Raw genomic sequence first — 20,360 nt, 5'->3', positions numbered from 1 at the left:
ATTTTTTGTTTTCAGCGAATAATTATTGTTTATTCGCATCATCCAGTTTAAATAAGGTTGACTTGATCAAATCCTGAACTGGTTGTCCTGGTCAAATCTTGATTAAAAACGGCGTTACATGGCTGATCAGGATTTGATCTAGTTACCATATCAGATCCTGATCTATCATCAGGGCTGACCTGATCAAATCCTGATCTGGACCTGATCGAAATTTCAACTCGGGTCATTCATTCATTTTAGAAATTATGAGCAGTTGCATTTTTGTAACAAATTTACGCGTTGGATAGACTCAATCATCAGTTTCTGGAAAATATAGAAATCGTTAAGTTTCCGAGAAAAATTTGACTGTTAGGTGCTGTTTGCCCACTTTCATCAGAATTTTTTTTTAGTTATAATAATATGTGATTATTGCATTCCCTCCCTTTTACGAAAAGCCTCTAAGCAGTTAGAGTGAACCGACTGGTCGATCACTCAGTCTCAAACTTGTATGTATACGCACAAAAATCTCAAATACGAAGTGAATTGTGCAGCGAGATAATAATCGAACCGTAGATCTTGGTAACATCAATGAGTATGACGTTTTTTCACAAATCGTCTGCGATAAATACATCGGAACTGTCAAGTCTATTTAGTTCTTTGCCTATACATTACTTTATTTTTTATATTTGTCTGAAGATATTTTGCAATTTTTTTCAAACAATTTCCTTCCATCTACGCGAGGGTGGTAAAGTGAAATAATATAAACGTCCGTTAAGTAGTCTTTTTCACCAAATATTTCACTTTGCCCCACTGTTTTATTCATTCTAATACTCTCGTAGGGGTCGTCAAGCCGATAGACATAGATATTTCAATAAATATTTCATTTACATTAAGCTTTCAACGACTTAGTTTAATTTCATTATAAAGTCCGGCATCCGTCGGATTCCGTTTTTCTCCGATTTTTGCGATAATCCCTTTCTTCATTTCCTATTAATGTAATAAATTGTACACTGATTTGAAAACTTACTTAATGAGCTTCGAAAAAATACGTGAGTTATACGATTTCTCCCATTTGTCATAAAGTTATAGCGTTTATACATGAAAATGTGATTGTTATATTCAGTAGGCAGAATAAATAGACCAGGAAAAAAATACCCACCCAACCAAAGAGGTTTTAAAATCCACCCAATCTAATAGATCATAGCAAAATTAACATGGATCTTTTTTTTCTGTAGCGTCTTTCATCGGTGATTCGTCATATTTTATCAAAATTTCAACTTTGATTCAATATTTTTCGTTCCAAAGATGATGAATAGAAATATTAACATATAATGTTTAAGAACTTTTTTTGTTCTTTGCAATGACATCAACTGTATCTGATTTAATTGATTACTTGCAGAGTTATCCAACCATGCTCTATTTCTCACCGTCATATTATGTTCTAAAATTCACGTTTATTAGTAATTATCATAGAATTCGATGTATTTTATGGGAAAATAGTACCCACCATTGTAAACGTGTCGATGAGTTCTTTCAAATGTTTTTTGAATACGTGATTTCTACCGACTTGATCAAGATTTATGGATGATAATGTGCCGAATTTCATAGGTCACACCTGTTGAAAAATAGTAATTCCGTTTAAATAAAACCCGGCCATAATAGTCTCTATTAGTCTCACAAATACTCATATATTTCCTTTCCATGCACAAACACATCAAATATCTGATCGGCAATAATAAAGAGGAAATACGGATTGTAGAAAAAATGTCGAATATTTAATATTTTTCATCAACATTAAACTAATTAGAGGTAATTACATGTACAGCAATTAGTGCGACCGACTAGTATTTAAAATGGTAAAGGAAAAAAAGGCGAAAAATCATGGCACACCATTACACAATTTAATTGTCAGCAGAAATAAAATTATATTGTTTGGTATTTATATTCTAGAAGGACTGTCAACCGCTGAAAAATAGATAAGCAATTGATTATATCGATTTCAAGATTATGACTGACGAGGTACGAATGAGTAGAGGGCACATGGCGTCATAGGCGGATTGGCTTGATCTCCCGATGACAAACAGCTCTTAACATTCGTGGTTCAGTTTAGAGCTTAGACTCTTCCGGGGGCTAACCTAAATGCCCGAGAGTCCAGTATCTGTGCTCCCACTATTCAATCAACAGCAAACCAATCGAACGTACTCACTACTTTGACAAAGCTATCCCGTGCTATGTATCACAATACACAATTTCGTAATGTTATAGATACACTTTGCTAATCAAACGTCAATGATTCAATGACCTCACGTGTTCGCATTCTCTCAGAAATATTCGTTCAGATAACTGCATTAATGGAAATATGGGCTTGGCAACTTTCCTCATTGTTGTCATTCAGATGTGTTAACTCACGCTGTCAAAGTGATATCAAATTATTATAACAGTTGTGAGTCGACCCGATAAACATTGTCCGTTTTTTGTGTAAATTGTTGTGTGGACTTTGGCCATATTTTTCCACGGTTTTATGTGTTAATAATTTTCGCACGGAGTTAACGGCGTCAGTGATTGTGCTTTCTGCAATTTTGGGTGACTTCTTTTTTGATTGTACAAATTGCAATATCCTGATGCTTGCAGAGAATTTCAACGGTATTTATGCAAATTTTATAACTTATCTCTACTCTTATTTATTATTATTGGACCATAATATGCAATACCATAGAATTAATGTTGAGAGTTTTCCTTTGATATATTATGAAATAATTATTATTGTGAGGTTAGAAATGTGATAAAGTTCAAATGAGACATTGTTGGCATTTTTGTGGAAAGCAGGATAAAATCGACACCCTGATTTTCCTCCTCCAATTGTAATTTTGAGTTGGATACTCAAATTGATCTAATGATTCATGAATGGCTTGGAGTGAAAAACGTTAACGAAACTTCCCAGGTGCTTGTCTGTCACTTTGAGTTTGTTCTGTAAGAAATTTCATAAGAAAATTTTTTTATCGCCAGATCTGAAAATATCAATCAGAATTCCATCCTCTACTCCAATGAAGATATCTTGTTTCGTCACTTTGCTTATCATTCAATATTTATAATTTTGTATACATGAATGTGGTCTGAATGAGTCTCAATTACTGGTTATGCGCATTACCCATATTTTGGAATGAAACAATTAAGTCAATAGGTCATTTTACTCCATTTTTTTTTGCTTTTTGTGACCTCCATTTTAATCACATTCTTTCTAATTTCCTATTTTCCATATTCCGAAATTTTACCATTTTTAAAATGTCCATTTTACCCTGGGGTGTCCACATTGTTCCAGGCTTCGCTCGATCAATGGTTGCAAATCTTCATTGCAAAGACTGCCTAAAAATAAATTAAATAAAGATTATTGAAATTGTACGAAAATTTCAGTCAATTCTCATTACTTAAACGCACTGTTCAGAAAATTTGGAGATGTTTTTTTCAGGCGTTGTAGTGCGAAATAACTTTTAATTCGAGAGTCATCATAAGTTCTTCTTTGTCCTCAAAAAAGTTGTTGTGTTCAAAGAGAATTTCAGTATGCTAGCTAGGGTGAAAATTTTATGGTTTATTTACTAACTTGACTGTGACTGAGACTTATTTTGGGTTTACATATTTTCTGTAAGGTCATGTTGATCCCCCCGTGACAAATGTAATTCTGATAACAGGAAATCCTTTCGACTCATTTTTCAAATCTGCTCATGAAAGTTAAGTACAAATGGGTCACATGTTGAAAAAGAAATCTATGTTACTCGGCCCGCCTTAATGGACAATAAAAATACTCGGTTAGTTGGGCCTCATAGCATAAAGTAACATATATCACCGGGTCTGAAATAATATATTTCGATACGAGTGAGACGGAATTTTCACGAGTGCGAAGTTGGCGACCAGAGGTGAAGCGAGGGCTGTCAATCACACAAGCTGAAAATTCCCGACTCACATGTGTCGAACAAAATTTTTTGACAATGATTTTACGTTCACCGAGTGCCGACTGTGTTCTTTTCGTTTACCAGTGAACAAAAAGTTGTTCCCTTTACTTTTTTGTTTACAAGTAAACGAAAAAGCACTTTTCGCCATGAGCACACAGATACATTGACAATGTATTTTCCACTGTTGGAATGGAGTTTTTTTACTCGTATGGTTGGCCAATTCTCGCCGTCTTCGTGGATTTTGATGATTGTGGAGAGTACGTTCTCAAAAATTAGCCCTTGTACACGGGAAGATTTTAATAAGAAAAATTACGATGTGAAAATCGTAACCGCGGACGAAATCGCGAATTCCGGGAAATATACGTTACTTTTTTTTGGAAATTGGGACTTTGATTTTTAAAGAATACATTTCTCTATCCAAACATCACGAATTAGAATCGTAATAAGAAGGGAAAGAAAATTTCGATGTGCATATTTTTTAAAAATGTTTTTAGGATCTGAATAATTTGTCAATGGAATAGGAGAGGATATAATTACGTTTCAAATTTGATTTATTTTTTCCGATAGCGGAAATAAATTGAATACTATGTTCATTTCATTAAGTTGCAGTAATAAAGTATAATAAATCCCTGTTTTTATCGGCTATTCAGAAAAAGAATAACTTAAATTTTCAATTAACCGGAATTGATAATTTATTGACATTTTTTGTTTTTTACGGAAAACGAGAGAAAAAATGTGAACGATGTGAAACTGGTCTTCATCGCGGCAAATGCTCGCATGTATTTCTGACATTTTTAGGTTTTTTTGGAACGGAATTTCCGTTTTTACTATTCTATGATGGCACAATTCTCTGGAATTGACTTCATTTTTCCTCCAACACAATTAGCAATTTTCTTCCTCAATGTAATAAAAAAAAGGAATTGATTTGGAGCTATATCTTTTTACTTTCAAATTATGATTGACAATAGTAAAATGACCAAATCCTTCATTATAGTCCACCGTTTTAATCCTACCCATGTAATTTTATGATTCAAAAATCGTAAAATTAACTAAATAAATCATTCCGTGTAGCATTAATTACTTCTCCTTAACGATGCTTCCTGTAATAGGAACTATTGCTACAAGAGCTGCAGCAAAGATATCTGTAAATAAGATAGAATGAGCTGAAGAACCAAAAATTCGTCAGGATAATCGAGTTTTGAATAATCACGACCGGACCCTATCGATCCAACTCAAATCCTTGCTCAGTCAGGTTCTAGACAAAAGTTCAAGTGATTCATTTTCTCATTAAAAATTTATGTAGATTTGTTTTTCATTTGCCGCTGAAAGCAATCTTAGATTCTAAAAGACTGTTACTGAATGAGTTATTGGGAGGATTACTCCCTTGCTAGATGGTGAAGATCCTGAATCTATTAACTTCACTTGGAAAAGTTGATAGATGGTTTAGGACGTAGTATACTAACAATGGATCTCACGAAATTTCATCCCACCAATTGTAGACATTTCGATTTTCTTTATCGAGATAGGGCCCACTGTGACGAGTATTTTGGAAAGAAAAGAATATAAATCTATTCAGTAGTTTTTGAGATTTTAAGGAAAAGTGAAATAGAAAAGGTTGCTATGTGCCAGGAACTACTGGACCGAGCGAGCTGAAAAGTCGCGGTAAAGTAGAGGTTAATCATACTTACCATAAGTTAAAAGTTCTGATGTTTTTTGCAATGAATTTCACCATATCTATGTTGAATTTTCTAAAAACTTATCTTCAAAAGTTTGAAGTCTCCAGCATATACAGATGGATACGATCTAAAAATATCATTTTTTCACGTTTCATACCATTCTAAACAATTTGCAATTAAAATTACTGAATTCAATAATCGGCAAATATGAAGCTATACCATTCGGAAGTAAAAAGACACAAATATGGAGAATAGGAGTTATATGTCGACTACCATATAATTCCTGTCGCACTGCTTGTAATTCAAATCTGCATCTACTGCATTAAAGTACGCGCAGGATTGTGTTGAGTGAGTAATCGACTACGTCTACAATTTTCAAGGAACAAATGAACGCTTATTGCTATGAGTCGGCAATTTTGTAAACACGCTTAAGGTGGTTGTCGCGCGGCAGTCTCTGTAAAAAGTTTATCCGCTGTAAAACGGGCCAGTTTAGAATACAATCTTTTAGCGGTATATAGTCTCACTTGATTGATTGCATTGTGCATGGATAGCTAAAGCATAACTATATATTTTCCATATTAACTATTTTCAATTATATAAATTTATGAATTTCCGATAATTATATTCCGTAAACCAAACGGTCAATCGATTTGATTTTTTTTTTCTGTATTTCCTCCCACGATGTATATTCCACGTTTTTTTTTATTTCTGAAACTGTCCAGCCGTTGATTTTTAAAAAATTCTAATCGGCAAAACTCCATTTAAACACGTGTTAAATCACTCGAATTTCAAAAATTTATATCTCAAGTTCAAAACGGTTAATTGCAAACGGAAAAGGCTCATTTTGTAGCTAATTTTTCAAACTATTCACCATAAAATTGTTAACGAAACCTGTCGAAAAAAAATTCTACGCGACAACAACCTTAACGTTCCTATAGATCTCAACACTCATGAACGCATCTAAGTTGGATGATTCTTTTTTCACTCATGATAATTTACTGTGACGTTTTCAAATAAAGATGTTTGCTCAATAGATTACCAATTGACAGAAAAAAATGGATTGTCAGAAGTGGGTTGATCAACTGAACATCAGATTAATCGGATCTGAACTTCATCATTCTTTTTTAGCCAACCATTAAAATGAAAATCAAACCAATTAAATCCAAACCAGGCAAAATTGAAATAAGGCAGTTTGACGTGGGATCATGTTTATCTGACCAGAAATTCATTGATGAAGCCTGCTTGACCAGAACTTAATGTCGAGTTATCCGTAGTTTATAAGATCTAATATGCTGGATGAAAACTTCATCGAGTTTTCATCAGGTTTCATCGGATCAAGCCTATCTTTCCCTGCCTTTTTATTTTCTTTGTAGAGACCTATGTACCTCATACGTAATATATGTCTCTGTTCTAACTGTGTAAAAGACATTCGTACGAGTCCTCATCCTCAATATTCTGAAGAGTCTTCACTGATAAAAAAAAATCCTTCGTTCGAGTTTTTATGCGATTGATCGTAATGGATGAGGATTAATTTTTTTTGTTCTCGATTCGAGTGTAAAATATTTCAAGCGAAGAACCCCCGAGTTCATGCAAGTGCGTACATACTTGAATACCGTTTGTGACATTTCTTAGTGACTCTGTTATAATACAAACCTCATTGGCTCGATGCTGCGCAGGATTGATTCTAGTATATACGCGTTTATAGCTAGAATTGATAAGATACAAACGAACGTTTTATCGTTGTGAATATTTAAATTCATACTCAAGTGTTTGATTCATGCCAAGTGTACGCATACTCGATTCAATTTTTTCGTCATTAATGAGAAATTATTGATTCCAAATATGAAATACTTAATTGAATAACGTCTTAAGATCATCACAAAAACGGATACGATTATGTGAACACTTCAAATTCGCGATCTATTTGTTAATCTTGCTATTTTTGAACAATTGATAAACAGACGGCGTAATACGTTAGTAGATAATTTACTGCACGTTAATAGACTGCACGAAGGTAAATCGAAAGTAATAAATTTTTCCATTTCAACGGAGAGTTGTACACCGTTGACGCGTGTAAAATTAACTATTGTAGACTCGAGGCGTTCAAGATCATACATAAAAGCTTTAGGAGCCTGGAAAAATTGACACACGTACTGTAGATCATCTATATTGGGAAACCGCTGATTTAAATCGTCGTATAATTGCTGCGTCAATTCTGCGAAAGGCTGGCCATTGAATGCTGTGCTGCTGTATCCCTTTACTATTGATTCTAACGCAGCGAACATAGACGGAACTAGATTTTTAGAAAAATTAGATTGGATTCTGTTAATTAATGTTCTCAACGCGGTTACTGCCTGCACGTAATCTCACAAAACTTTCCCGTTTCCTTGCATTCGAAGATTAATATTGTTAATGAGTTTAGTCAGAGCAACAAGATATGCTAGTTGTGTAAGTCATTCGAAATCATTCAGTTCAGTATATTCGCCATCAAATTCCTCTTTAATAAAACTGATAATTGCGGGCAAATTTTCATAAAATCGCTTCAGCGTGACCCCTTTACTTAACCACCTAACTTCTGTATAGTAAACTAAATTTCGCGCATCTAATTCATTCGCCTTTATGAACTCTTCATAAAGTCGCTTGGCGAGCGGCTTCACTAGAATCGAGTTCACAATTTTCACAACTAAATTGAAAACCTTGTCGATAGATATTTTCTTCATACAAAGAGGTAATCTATGTAACATGCAATGCATAGATCTAAACGGTGGAAAATCCGAATCGTTACCGCATCGAGTGAGAAAACCTTTCAACTTTCCGGTCATATTTGCAGCCCCGTCCGTTGCAATGCAAACTAATTTATTTAAAGGTATTTTCGCCAGAATGAGTTCATCTTTGAATGCTCTAAAAATTTCTTCTCCCGACGCTGTTTTTTATTGGAAAAAGTGTCAGCATTTCTTCTATTACAGACATACGGTACAGACATATCCGGTAACGAAAAACGAACGAAAACAAGTACTTGAGCATGACCGGCGGTATTGGTTGATTCATCTAATTGTAATGAAAAATGATGACATTGAGAAATGTCATCAAGCAATTGTTCACGAAAATTGGAACCGATAGATTGTACCCTACACGGAGAGAAAATTCCAGCAATTTTAGTATGGAAAGTTCTAGAAAAATTACAGTGCTTTCCCATAATCAGAGCGCAAAGTGTCAGCTAAGTAAAAAACACTGTGTACATGGCGAATTTTTGCTTGAACGGGTTGAATAAAAAGTATAAAACAACATATCGAAAATATCCGTGACAGCACTGCAAAATTCGTTATGGTACTCTGGAAAACTTCTTTACCAACCTCGAAAATTTGTTTAGCAATTTGGCATAATTTCTTTTGCTCACAATGAAAAAATCCTTCTTAAGTTATCAATATTTCTTGATACTTTATCATTTTTTATTCAGCTGATTGAAAATTTTTACCTTTGAATTGTTTTTTTTTTTTTAAATAAATCTCGATGGTGGGGATTTGGAATTTAATCTAAAAATAACATTTAAAAAATGGCGTTTATTATTAGCATTTTGTTCTTTAACGTATACTGAAACCAGTTTTTTGATAATACATTCTACATCATCACATGAGCATGTATTTAATAATTTTTTTGCTTAAAGTTAAATTATAACCAGTTCTTAACGATAAACCTCGCACCGTTCGAAGCTCGAATGAAACGTGTTATATGTATTATTATTTTTTTTTATTTTTACATTTTTCCTTTTCCTATTACCATTGTTACCATGGTTTGATAGGCGCCCCTTCGTCTTAGCCTTTTAGCCTCTCCTACTATCCTCTCATTAGCCTCTCCTACTATCCTCTCATTAGCCTCTCCTACTATCCTCTCATTATTTTTGCTGTAGCATGGGCCAACTTTCTGTACTGCGCCCATTTGGCGTGTACTGAGGGAAACCATGTAAAACCTCAGTAGCGCAGCCGGCCGGTACTGCGGGGATTCTGCTGTGTTCATCAGTCACACTGACTCGGTGAACACACCAGCTCTCCGCACCCGTGCCTGACGGCGGCAGTCTACACGCCGATGGGTGTGACTAAGCGGGCACCCATCCAAGTACTAACCCAACTGAGCGTTGCTTAGCTTGGGTGATCGCCGGAGTCACACACCGCCCGCGTGGCTACTGTCGCCGCTTGTTATATGTATTATATTACTAATAATGGCTCGATAGTCAAGTACTTGCCACTGATATTTCTGTTGTTGTACTTGATAGCATTCTGGATGCTCATTCCAAAATACCGCCAATAACTTTTTAACAATCAAATAATACTCCGTGGAAGACTCCTGAATTATAGTGTTCACTTGATGAAAAATAGGCTCATCTTCGCTTGGTATCATAACAATATTACCAGCTTTTATCACTTTTCCGCCGAAATCAATTGTCTTAAGAGTATTAATATTCTCATTCAATGTGTTTATTAGTGCAGGCGACGATTCCAAAAGGTCAAAATATCCAGTCAAATAAATTTTTGGTATGATTTTCATTGACTTTGCATCATATACAATCCTTTCCCGGACATACTTCATTAAAAATCGGTAATTTTGACGAAGTTGGTGTTTGATAGCAATAGTCCTACAAACATTGACACGGCTTACTGCTACACGAGAAGTTATTTTTTCTTCTCGATGTTTCGCTTCAAACCACATGGTAGAAATTTTCCAAAGCGGACCACAAAGATGCAATACTCTCCCATAGTGAACTAGAAAGCGGTGTTTAGACTTAAGGGATGCAGGGGAACTTTCTGTTAGTCATTCCAGGTATTCAGAAATCAAAATGTTCAACACTAAATGATCATCCTTTTCTATCTCGTAACTCGTTAAAATGTTGATAATCTTTTGCATAGATAAAATTAATTGCCAAATTGTATCATCGTGAGGAATTAGATGATGAAGTATCATGGGTAAGTGTACGACTGATGTAAGCATCTCTGAAGCCGACATTATGATATATTTGTTTTTTATATGATGTTCAAGTATTTCTGGAGGTTTATTCTTTATTGAACCATAATTGCAGCCTTTGATGAGGTTGTTCAATCGAGCGAGTGTAATTATTTTTTTTTTTATGAAATAGTGAATAATTAGACCAACATCATACCTGCAAGTCCCTTCCAACAGATCATGAGCTACATCCACAGCTAAATTTTTGGCAGGGTGGAAACCCCCAATACCCTGTAGCACACATCTTTCAACTATTCCTGTTTTTTTAGCATTATTCAAAATTAGATCAGATTCATAATTTGATTCAGTCCGTAGAGCACACTGATCTTCCACGAAAATAGAATTTATATCAGACCTATTTGTTAAACAAAAACGACAGAATCTTTTTTGGTTGAAGCTTTCTGTGAATCCTAATAGAGAGTGTACACCTAAATTATCTCCGATCATTAACGCTAGTCGAAAGTAAATGGTTTTATTTCCCTCCGGACTTTTAATGGAAATTCTTACGTTTTCTAAAAATTCTAATCCTTCCCGGACTTTCGCAAAGATTATCGCATGCTTGAAAATTTTTCGATCTAAGGTATTGAAGAGGATAAATAAAAAAATATTTTCTAGTTTAGATTGGAATCTCGGAGGTAAGCAAGGTATTGAGGCATAAACCGCACCGCATTTAGACACTCCGTGATGACTTCCCAACGGGTTATTATTCTCATAATGATCGAATTACAAAAACAGAGGGAAAACAATTTCATTTCCATCATTTTTACTGAGATGTCTCCAAAGGTCTCCTTGGATGAAATTTTCAATAACCGTCGCATTATTTTTCAATGACTCGCAATATTCCAATGTTTCATCAAAAATTGAAGGTAATTCGAAGAGTTTCTGGAAAACGAAACGAAGTTTTATGAATTGAGCATTCATTGATCCCATCTTATATTCATTCGTTTCATCTTTCTTGCGATAGTCTTTTATTTCACCTAAAGGGGATGATTCGGGGAGAATGTAATTCTTAGATTTTTTAAATGCTTGAAAAAGCAGATGTTCTGTACCGAGGCTGTCGACTGACCTACAGTGATCATGAATGATATTTTCTACCTGTGTTTTAACTCTCTCCTTGATATCAATATTAGAAATTTCCAAGTCCAGAATATCGGAGACGGTATTACTGCTCTTTTGTAAAACATTTTTCAACAAACCTCGAACATCATCCATGATTTGTATAGCACGACCTCTCGCTATATCTGGATAATCAAGTATCTTCGCTACAAAGGTAATCCATTGATCGCGAGTGTTTGGGATTATGGATGATGGATTGAATGACGTGGAAGGTACACTTTGAACGGTATTGGGATTAAATTTGCATAGAAGCGAATCGTCGTCTGTGCTTTGATCTGAGGTATTTGATTTTTCGTTCGATTCAACAAAAATTTTATCATTTAAATCACATTTTTGCTTTTTACGTGGGGGTGGTCTTTTAGCACCTCCATGTTGTCTTTTCATGTGAGATCGTACTGAGCTTAAACATTTAAAATTTCTAAACATTTTACGTAGCCGCATTTGAAACTATTGCCATCGGAATGACCTATCCTTAAATGAGTTAAAAACCTTTCATATGCATAAAACTCCATCTTACACGTTTTACAGGCAAACATCTTGAAATTTATGCTATATTCGGATTGATATTTTCATCTATACCCGGTAATCGTTGGGAAATCGTCTCTAGCAATGTAGTTGTATCTCTACTCAGACAATCTGTTGGTACTTCAATTTCTAGAAATGCTCTGTGAATGAAAATCCAGAGAGCTCCAGCCCTAGCTGAATAAGAACAATTTAAAGCAAATACAATTTTCACTGTCATTGTCAAAGCTTCAAGTATGGTTGTTGCTTGGTAGATTGTTGGATTTTTTACGGGATCGTGAATATAAACGTAAAATGCCCCAGGATTTGCAATGGGCCCAACTATTACGGGGACTGGTTGAAGTGTGGATTCTGTAGCAACATAAACCTGACGTTGGTTCTCCAAAACTCCCACGATGTCAGCTGGTGGCCGTGCATGAATCAGAAAAGAGTCTTGTTTTTCTTTTATTGAGATTCTTCTCACTTGATTTCTGGATCTTGGAGGGCTTATCAAGTATGGCAATTAATAGAGAATAACAGAATGATTGTTATGTTCTGGAAGCGCTGGTAATGCCCTGTAATAGCTCGGATCCTCACCCTTTAGCCTGGAACAATCAGTAAGGGCCTCAGTAATGACAGCTTTTCCAATGTTCCATCGATCACGAAAATTACGTCCACCAGCAGGATAAGGCACACTGAAGTCACGGGATAGCTAGAAAGAATTAGTATGACATCAGTATTTATAATAATTAGAATTATATAACAAATTATATTTAATCTTACCAGCTCAGCACCGAGTGCAGCTTTTAATGCTGGGAATCGTTGGAAATATTCAGGTACAGTAATATTGTCTTGCAACAATCGTCGTCGTATCGGCCGTGCAATGGTCCAGAAATCTTTTACTGTGTCTGGTGGTCCAACATGAGTGGTTAGCCAGTCTTCAGCATCTTGTTGGTTCCCTAAAAAAAAAAAGAAAAATAACGAGAAACCTTGCTAAATTTTATACTGGACTCCCTTTTAACACTAAAAATTGATGCAAAGTGCAAAATTCAAAGCATTAACGCACTATTAGGATCCTCCTCAGGTTCTTCAGTAACCCTTGGTGTCTCTGGTCGTACCAGCAGTTCCTGGTCCTTCAATTTACGCACTGAATAAATGTAACGTTCATAAAGAGTGCCTCGAGTATTTAGTTTCTTCCTTTGGTTGACAATTTTTCCATCAGGTCCATGTGTTATATTTAAGCTCTGATTTACCTGAATCGTTCTACCTGTTCCACCTCATCGAATAATCCTGCCAATTGCCTATCTTTTTCACGACCTACAATTAGGCGACTGGGTAATTTCCTTAAGTTCTTTCTCAATCGCCCGCGTTTTTCATAAAATTTAAGGACATTTCGGCCATCTGTCGTTTGCTTTAGTAGCAAGTGAATGAGCTGTCCGAAAATAGTACGAATTTATCAAAAATCCATTGTCAATAATTAGTCACTCATCGATTGGCAATATTTAATTTAATTAAAATTCAATGCTTACATTTGCAACAATCTCAGGTCTTTGAAAATGTTGTCGTCGTCCTTCCTGTGCAAAATAAATTATAATTTTTTAAATATTCTGTAAAAGAAAGAAATTGACCACGACCGATGTCACTTAAAGTACTCCCACTCTGAGGTGAAATTAAAGATGAAACAATCAGAATATTCCATGAATTAGTAGATAATTAAAAGATAGATGAAGTAATAGACAGTCTGTCAGTTACCACTTATCATTTTACTGAAAAAAAAATGATAATTCTAAACCTCGCATTCTACCATCCAAACATTCGCATCGATCTGTGTACGGATACGATTACACCACCCGAAATTGAAGTTGCAAAAGAGGTAACGTTAATTTGAATCGCCAGGTAGAGGGGATTTCTTCTTATTTCTTATGCATTTCTCACATAAAACTGGTCGAAAAATTTACATATTAGGTGTGGTCAAAGTGCCAGAAGCATCACATTTAACATAATGCGACAAAGATAATTACAAAAATACTCAAAAAATGAAAATCCTCTCCCCCTCGTGGTGTCTCTTAACCTTAATTGATGGATTTTTCTCCATGCCTCAACTCAATTAAAAGAAGTGTTTGTCATTAATCAAATCCATGCAAGCTTCATCTATTCATTCATTCGGTTCAATAAATATTAAGATGACATGATTCATCATGAAAATTAGAATACATCCGAAATCATACAAATGAACATCAATTGTAGCGTTTATGCAGTAAAATGTGTTAAAAATGAGAATTAATACTTACACAATGTCATCACGTTTTTGTTCTCTATTTTCTCCCCACACTTGATTATTTTAAAACAATAAAAATCGTTAAAAAATGGCTGAATGCTGGTCACGAACGAACAATAGGAAATGTTTCGCATGATAGATAAAGACTACAAATCTAGACGAGACCCGAATATCCCGAGTGGAAATTGTGATCAGGTCCAAGGCAGGATTGGATCAAGTTGCGCGTGATGTTGGATCAGGAAATGAGACGATGACTGGGTCAAGCCCTGATCAGTAGTGTAACGGCTTTTTTAATCAGGATTTGATCCAGTCACCGGTTCCAGACTGGATCAAGTCTCCGGTTCTGAATTGGATCAGGTTTAGGTAATCAAGTTCAGATAAAGGTTGAAAGATCTAAATTGGATTCAATTTTATTGATTTTTATTTATGTCTCAACTCCTTTATAATATGAACATTTATTATATAAACGGCTACAACATAATTAGAACCTATCGTTAAAGCATAAGAACATGTTTTAAATCTTCAAATAATTTTAATTATTTTAATGTCAAGTTCTTCATAAAATACTGGAGATTGAGTGGCTCATGGTCTACAGGTCCTCAGTTCTCCCTATTGCCATTGGCATCTTGAATGGCATCGTCGTTGTTAGGACGTTTCTTGGAGGATTTGTAATTATTGATAGCCCTACTTAATGCTGAATTTAATTCCTTGTCCTTTATTTCATGGTTTGCCTCCATGATGGAATAGAACTGCTATCTTTTAGTTTAGTAGACGTTGGCGTGGTATGCTTATTTTTTGAATGATTGATGGTTTTTGAACAGCTGGAATTTTTCTTAGGAGATTGGAATGTAGTCCTTGGAGACCTTAAGTCTCTTTGTGGAGAATGGGACATAGAGACTGAGCTTCTTGGACGAGTCTTAGAAGTGGAGAGCTCATTCATCGTGTTTGGGCTCCGAACTGGACCTAGAATTTCGAAAAATGCTAAATTTGTCGAGATGAAGGATGATATCGTTTTAATATTATTGTAATTTGAAATTAATGACAGCGACCATCCAATTGAAAAAAGTCAATTAACTCACATGCATTTTTCTTCCTTAATAACGAACCATGGCCATCGCAATCGAGCTTAGAGTTCAAATTTCGCAGAGAAGCAGATCTGTTCTTTAAACTTGAGCGGGACTCAAACTTATGAATAAATAATCCTAATTTTTCTATAAATTAAATAATTATTATTCTCACCATCACTAGCAGAATCGACCCCTGACGATAAAGATTTGTCAGTGTCTGTAATGGCAGAAAAAAGTTCTTCAATTTGGTCATGATTCGCGATTATTCTTCTTCTCTGGAGCCTTTTTCGCAGGTCACCAATCTGTGTTTGTTTATATGATTTCAAATGAATCAATCGTTCCAGTGTGGCTTCATATGTGTCTGTTTCGAAATGGTTAATAAAATGGCAATATAAATATTTTGATAAATTTCCGAAAGGAAGCAGCAATCTGAATATTTTTCTCACTTGCTCCTCCTCTAATCTTCACTGGATATTTTTTCCAATGTTTGGGAGGTAATTGAGCCTGTTTCAATAAGGAAGTGGCCAGTTTGTTTTCATTTTCACTCTTCCCCGCGTGAAATTTACAATAGAATATTTTGTCGTCATCATTCCAGCTAATCCATTTCTGAAGAGCTACATCGAAAATTCCCTCAGTTCCATCTTCATAAAAGTGGACTAAATAATACTCGTAATCCTTTCCTTGGAACCCCTTCTACAACATAATTTACAAAAATCGCATTTATTATATTATTACATAATAGAACATATCCTGTAGCCTGAACTCATTTCAAATAGGGATTTATCGATTTCAAAATGCTATAATTCATCACGGATATCATTGACACCTTAAAATTATTAGAAATCGTTCATTTCTTCCCTCCTATTCAAGCGTTTATACACTCAACTCATATTCGGTGACTGATACTTTTTTCGTTTCAACTATTATTCATGTCATAATCTATAACTATTCAATACTAGAGATCAGTATTAAAAATCAATTGTTTTCCATTCAGAAAATTTGGAAGAACATGGATATTAAAAATTTTCTAACCTGCAAAATTTACACAAACCACAACTAGTCCGTTACTACAGCTTACATGCGTTCATTCATCTTTTATATTTTTCAATTGTTATCGGTAATGAGACTTACCTTTTGTGTCATTTTTACTTGTTAGAAATTTTTATTCACGTATTTTGCTACCACGCTGAACCAGAAAATCGGATGCTTCAGAAGAAGCTTCGAGAATGCCCGCTACTCAATCCGGTGTAAAGCAACGTGACCGGCCGGCTCGGATGTACGTATGGTCAAGACTCCACGCATGCGCGCACGTTTATAACCTCACTGCTATGTCATATCACGTATGTTTTGGTGACGATAGAAATTAACATGGTGTTAGTTTGATGGATTGTTGATTATTTATCAATTTATTAAACTCGATTCATGTTAGTTTAGAAATCGTGAAAAATTCGAAAAAATTCGAATTCTTATGCAACGGTTAATATTTCTGTGTATTATTCTATGGTTTATTTGGTTCGTGAATTTACATAACTTCCAGTAACTTTTATTAGTTTACCTGCTCCACTGAAGTAAACGTGTATATTTGAATAAGTCGAATTGACTCAACTAACAGTAAAGAATTACTCATGAAATTTGAGAAGATAGATAACATAAACCTCTTATTTATTCAATTACAAATTAACAGTAGATCAAGTGTAGTTTGCAAGTCAAAGAATTACTTGAAAGACATCAGTTTGTGAACTCATTTGCGTTTCAGACTCTTCTGTAACTAAATTAAATGAAATCATATTGATTGGCTTTCAGTTGTAGTCGATGTAAATTTGATGAATAAAAAAACTTAATTTACTCTAATAACAAAGAAAAATGATTAATTTCATAATATAATTACTGTGGTCCTGGTAGTGGAGACGTTGATGCTGATTTGAAGGGTACTCTGCTCGGAGATGCTGAAGAGGTTAGATATGCAGAGAAGGAATTGATATCTGAGGCTGGTAGTGGATTCGACCTAATGTTGTGGCATACCTTCGTTGTTGAGTTATCCTGACTGGGATTTATAAGGACAGAACGTTGGTCGTCTAAAGCTGCTGAAGTTACTGTTACTTCTTTACAATTCATCATTATGGTATTAGCATAAACTGTTAGGCTGATGAGTGAAGAAGTGGCATAGTGTAGATGTCTTCCTCTTTATCTGAGCTGAGATCCAGAGTGACCATCTTATGCCAAACGTCCTGCAATTTGCAGCAAAACTTTTTCCTTCGTCGTCTCGATACATAAAACATTTTTAGTACTGATGAATCGCATGGATATTGGAACTTCGGTTTTGTGATTCTTAACGATCGTCCAGATATCCTGATGACTTTAGGCTCAGTTGGCAAAATAAACATCTCTTCAATTTCTATTATTTCACCGGTTTTTAGTAAGATTGAATTGTTTGGAGGTTTGCTAGTGAGAATCGTATTTTTATATGAAATTTTCTTAATTATCCTCTTTCCAGATGCACTAGGGCGAAGTTCGGATAAAATATTGACAACCGGCGGTATTTCGGATTTTGCACTGTTAGCAAAAAATTGTTCATGAAGGCGTCGATTCAGATCGTCAGATTTAAGGTAACGGACGATATCCAGTCCTCAACATAGTTTTTAATTTTCCTAATGCACCCTCAAATTGGAATGCATTCATATCACTCACTGGACATTGAAAATTGATGACGTCATCAGCTACGTGTAGAAGAGTATGAACATTTAAGACTAGAATGAATTTTCCATACAGTTTTGCACTCAACAGGACGAATATTCGTAAGAATGTTTTAGCCATCGAATTAAAAGTGATGGCCAACTCTTTAGAACTTAAAATTCTGCAAGCCACGTGAAAAATTAAAAAATGTTTGAACAATTTCTGCTCGAGACATTTTTTCAAAATGATCGGTCCAGCATATAAGGCAAAGAATCATTTCGATTCTTTGCCTTATATGCTGGACCGATAATTTTGGGTAGCCTTCCATTTTCCAATGTCCACCAATGATGCCGTCGAGCGTTGGAATTCTGAAGGTACTTGACTTTTAATCATTAATAAATATTTCGACAATAGGTTTTTCTGACAATAACTAAATCTTGTTGCAAGATCACCATGCATCCAAATATCAACTAAATATTTCTTCATAATTCCTAGCCATAACAGGTGCATCACATCCAATACAAAATGTTTAACCATATCGATAAATGGATTAAGAGCAGTCAGAGGTGATAACCCATCGTGATGTGGAGGGTCCTCCTGGTTGCGAAAAGTCTTGTCCGTTCTTTGTGGGGTTTCTGTAGAGAGATAGACAGTCCGACCCTTGATTCTTTCCCCATGTACAGTACAGCGTTCACAGGCACGTTTTGCTCCATGATTTTTAATACATTTAACAAATAATCGTGCAGGCCTGTCGCAAATGATCGCCTTTATATCAACTTCGAACTGGAGTCCCTCAATGACAATACCATTGCTCATCAAAATGTTCAATACCTGAACAAAAACTTCAAAAAATTGATGAATATTTTTTGGTTTACCAATACTGCAGTAAAGAGAAATTGGGAATAGTTCTTAGATGTCAGGATCGAAAAAAACTTTACCCAGTATTGGCCAGAATTGCTTGTTACTGGATTTGAATGGCGAAGCACCATCGACATGGATCAACAATGAAATTCTACGATTTATGTGCAGTTTGACATTAATTATTTCCTTCAGATGCTGGCTTACTCCGAAATATACATATTAACTATCATTTGAATTGTCGAAAGTTCGAATGTCATATTTTGCACCAGTTGTGTCTAGAAATGTTTTCGCTATCGCCGGTAATGTAGGATATTTGGTTTTCCGCAATATTTTTAGTAGACTATCCAGATCACTTTGAGGCAAGTTCTTCGCCTTTTTTGCCCATTGACGAAGATCTTCCACCTCATCTAATTCTGCGTCCTCTATCAATATGTCTTCCTCTGTGGAATCCTCATCTTCGTTGCTTCATTTTTCTTTTTCCGGATCATCACTCATTGTCAATAATTGTCAATAATATATTCTTAATTTAAAAAACTCCAGTTAAATTCAATAGCTTCCCTTCACACAATCCGCGTACGTTGTGAAAATTGAGGTTATGGATAACTGTCATATTGGTGATTCAGCCATATGATAATTACATATATTTAAAAAATTGAGAGGTAAATAATCAAAAGTAATTAATTTGTCTGGAATGATGAAAATAATTCAGTAATGAAATATTCAGATTTGTGATATTCCCTGAAACCATTTACAGAATTATATGTTCATAATTTCCCGTGTAAAAGCGATTTAAAATTCACACGAAAAGCCAGCATTCGACTTTCTTTGGTTCAAAGTACATGTACGCAAAATTTTATAATTACATTCTCAGGTTTTTTTGCGGTTCAACCTGAAATCAATTGCGTCACATCCCAACCTAATCAGAAATGGTTCATAACGCCGTGTAATGGCTGAGCTCATATCAGGAAGGTAAGAATTTGATCCGTTTTATTTCAGGTGACCTGAAATCAAATTAAGGTCATACCCATCAGGTCAGAACTTGATCATAATTGACCTGAGTTATTTTTGATTACACAAACTGGATCAAGATTTGATCAGTTTCTCATCAGGGATTACTGGATCAGGAAAACCTGACTATTGTCGGATCCAATACTGATCCAACTTCAGGGTCACCTGACGCGATTTCTACTCGGGATGGTCGAAGACAGACGATGAGGCAGAACGAGCCCCCCACTTGAGTCGCTGTATTCGGAGAAAAAAAAATTCT

The 20,360-nt window shown here is 35.2% G+C and overlaps 2 protein-coding genes across 11 annotated transcripts in view; one reads left to right on the top strand and one right to left on the bottom strand.

Annotated features, from left to right (window-relative positions):
• Positions 1-20,360, top strand: part of kek5 (kekkon 5) — a 490,550-nt gene that overhangs the window by 369,800 nt on the left and 100,390 nt on the right. Inside the window, exon 1 of one of the 10 annotated variants that reach the window (XM_011301431.1) lies at positions 2,093-2,622. The exons of the other annotated variants lie outside the window; for them this stretch is intronic. The gene's annotated coding sequence lies outside the window, so the exon portion shown is untranslated. Of the gene's footprint in view, positions 1-2,092; positions 2,623-20,360 lie in introns of those variants that run through there. 10 annotated transcript variants of the gene reach the window in all.
• Positions 12,738-20,360, bottom strand: part of LOC105264521 (uncharacterized) — a 13,770-nt gene continuing 6,147 nt past the window's right edge. Inside the window, exons 6-8 of the mRNA XM_011301453.1 lie at positions 13,281-13,361; positions 12,998-13,173; positions 12,738-12,926 (exon numbers count right to left, since the gene is read on the bottom strand). Coding sequence (XP_011299755.1) covers positions 12,738-12,926; positions 12,998-13,173; positions 13,281-13,361 — 446 coding nt within the window. The remainder of the gene's footprint in view (positions 12,927-12,997; positions 13,174-13,280; positions 13,362-20,360) is intronic.

Source organism: Fopius arisanus, unplaced genomic scaffold, assembly GCF_000806365.1.
Source record: "Fopius arisanus strain USDA-PBARC FA_bdor unplaced genomic scaffold, ASM80636v1 scaffold00022, whole genome shotgun sequence".
Lineage (NCBI taxonomy): Eukaryota > Metazoa > Arthropoda > Insecta > Hymenoptera > Braconidae > Fopius > Fopius arisanus.
The sequence above is the reverse complement of the archived record's forward strand: the minus strand, read 5'-3'. Positions and strand labels throughout refer to the sequence as shown.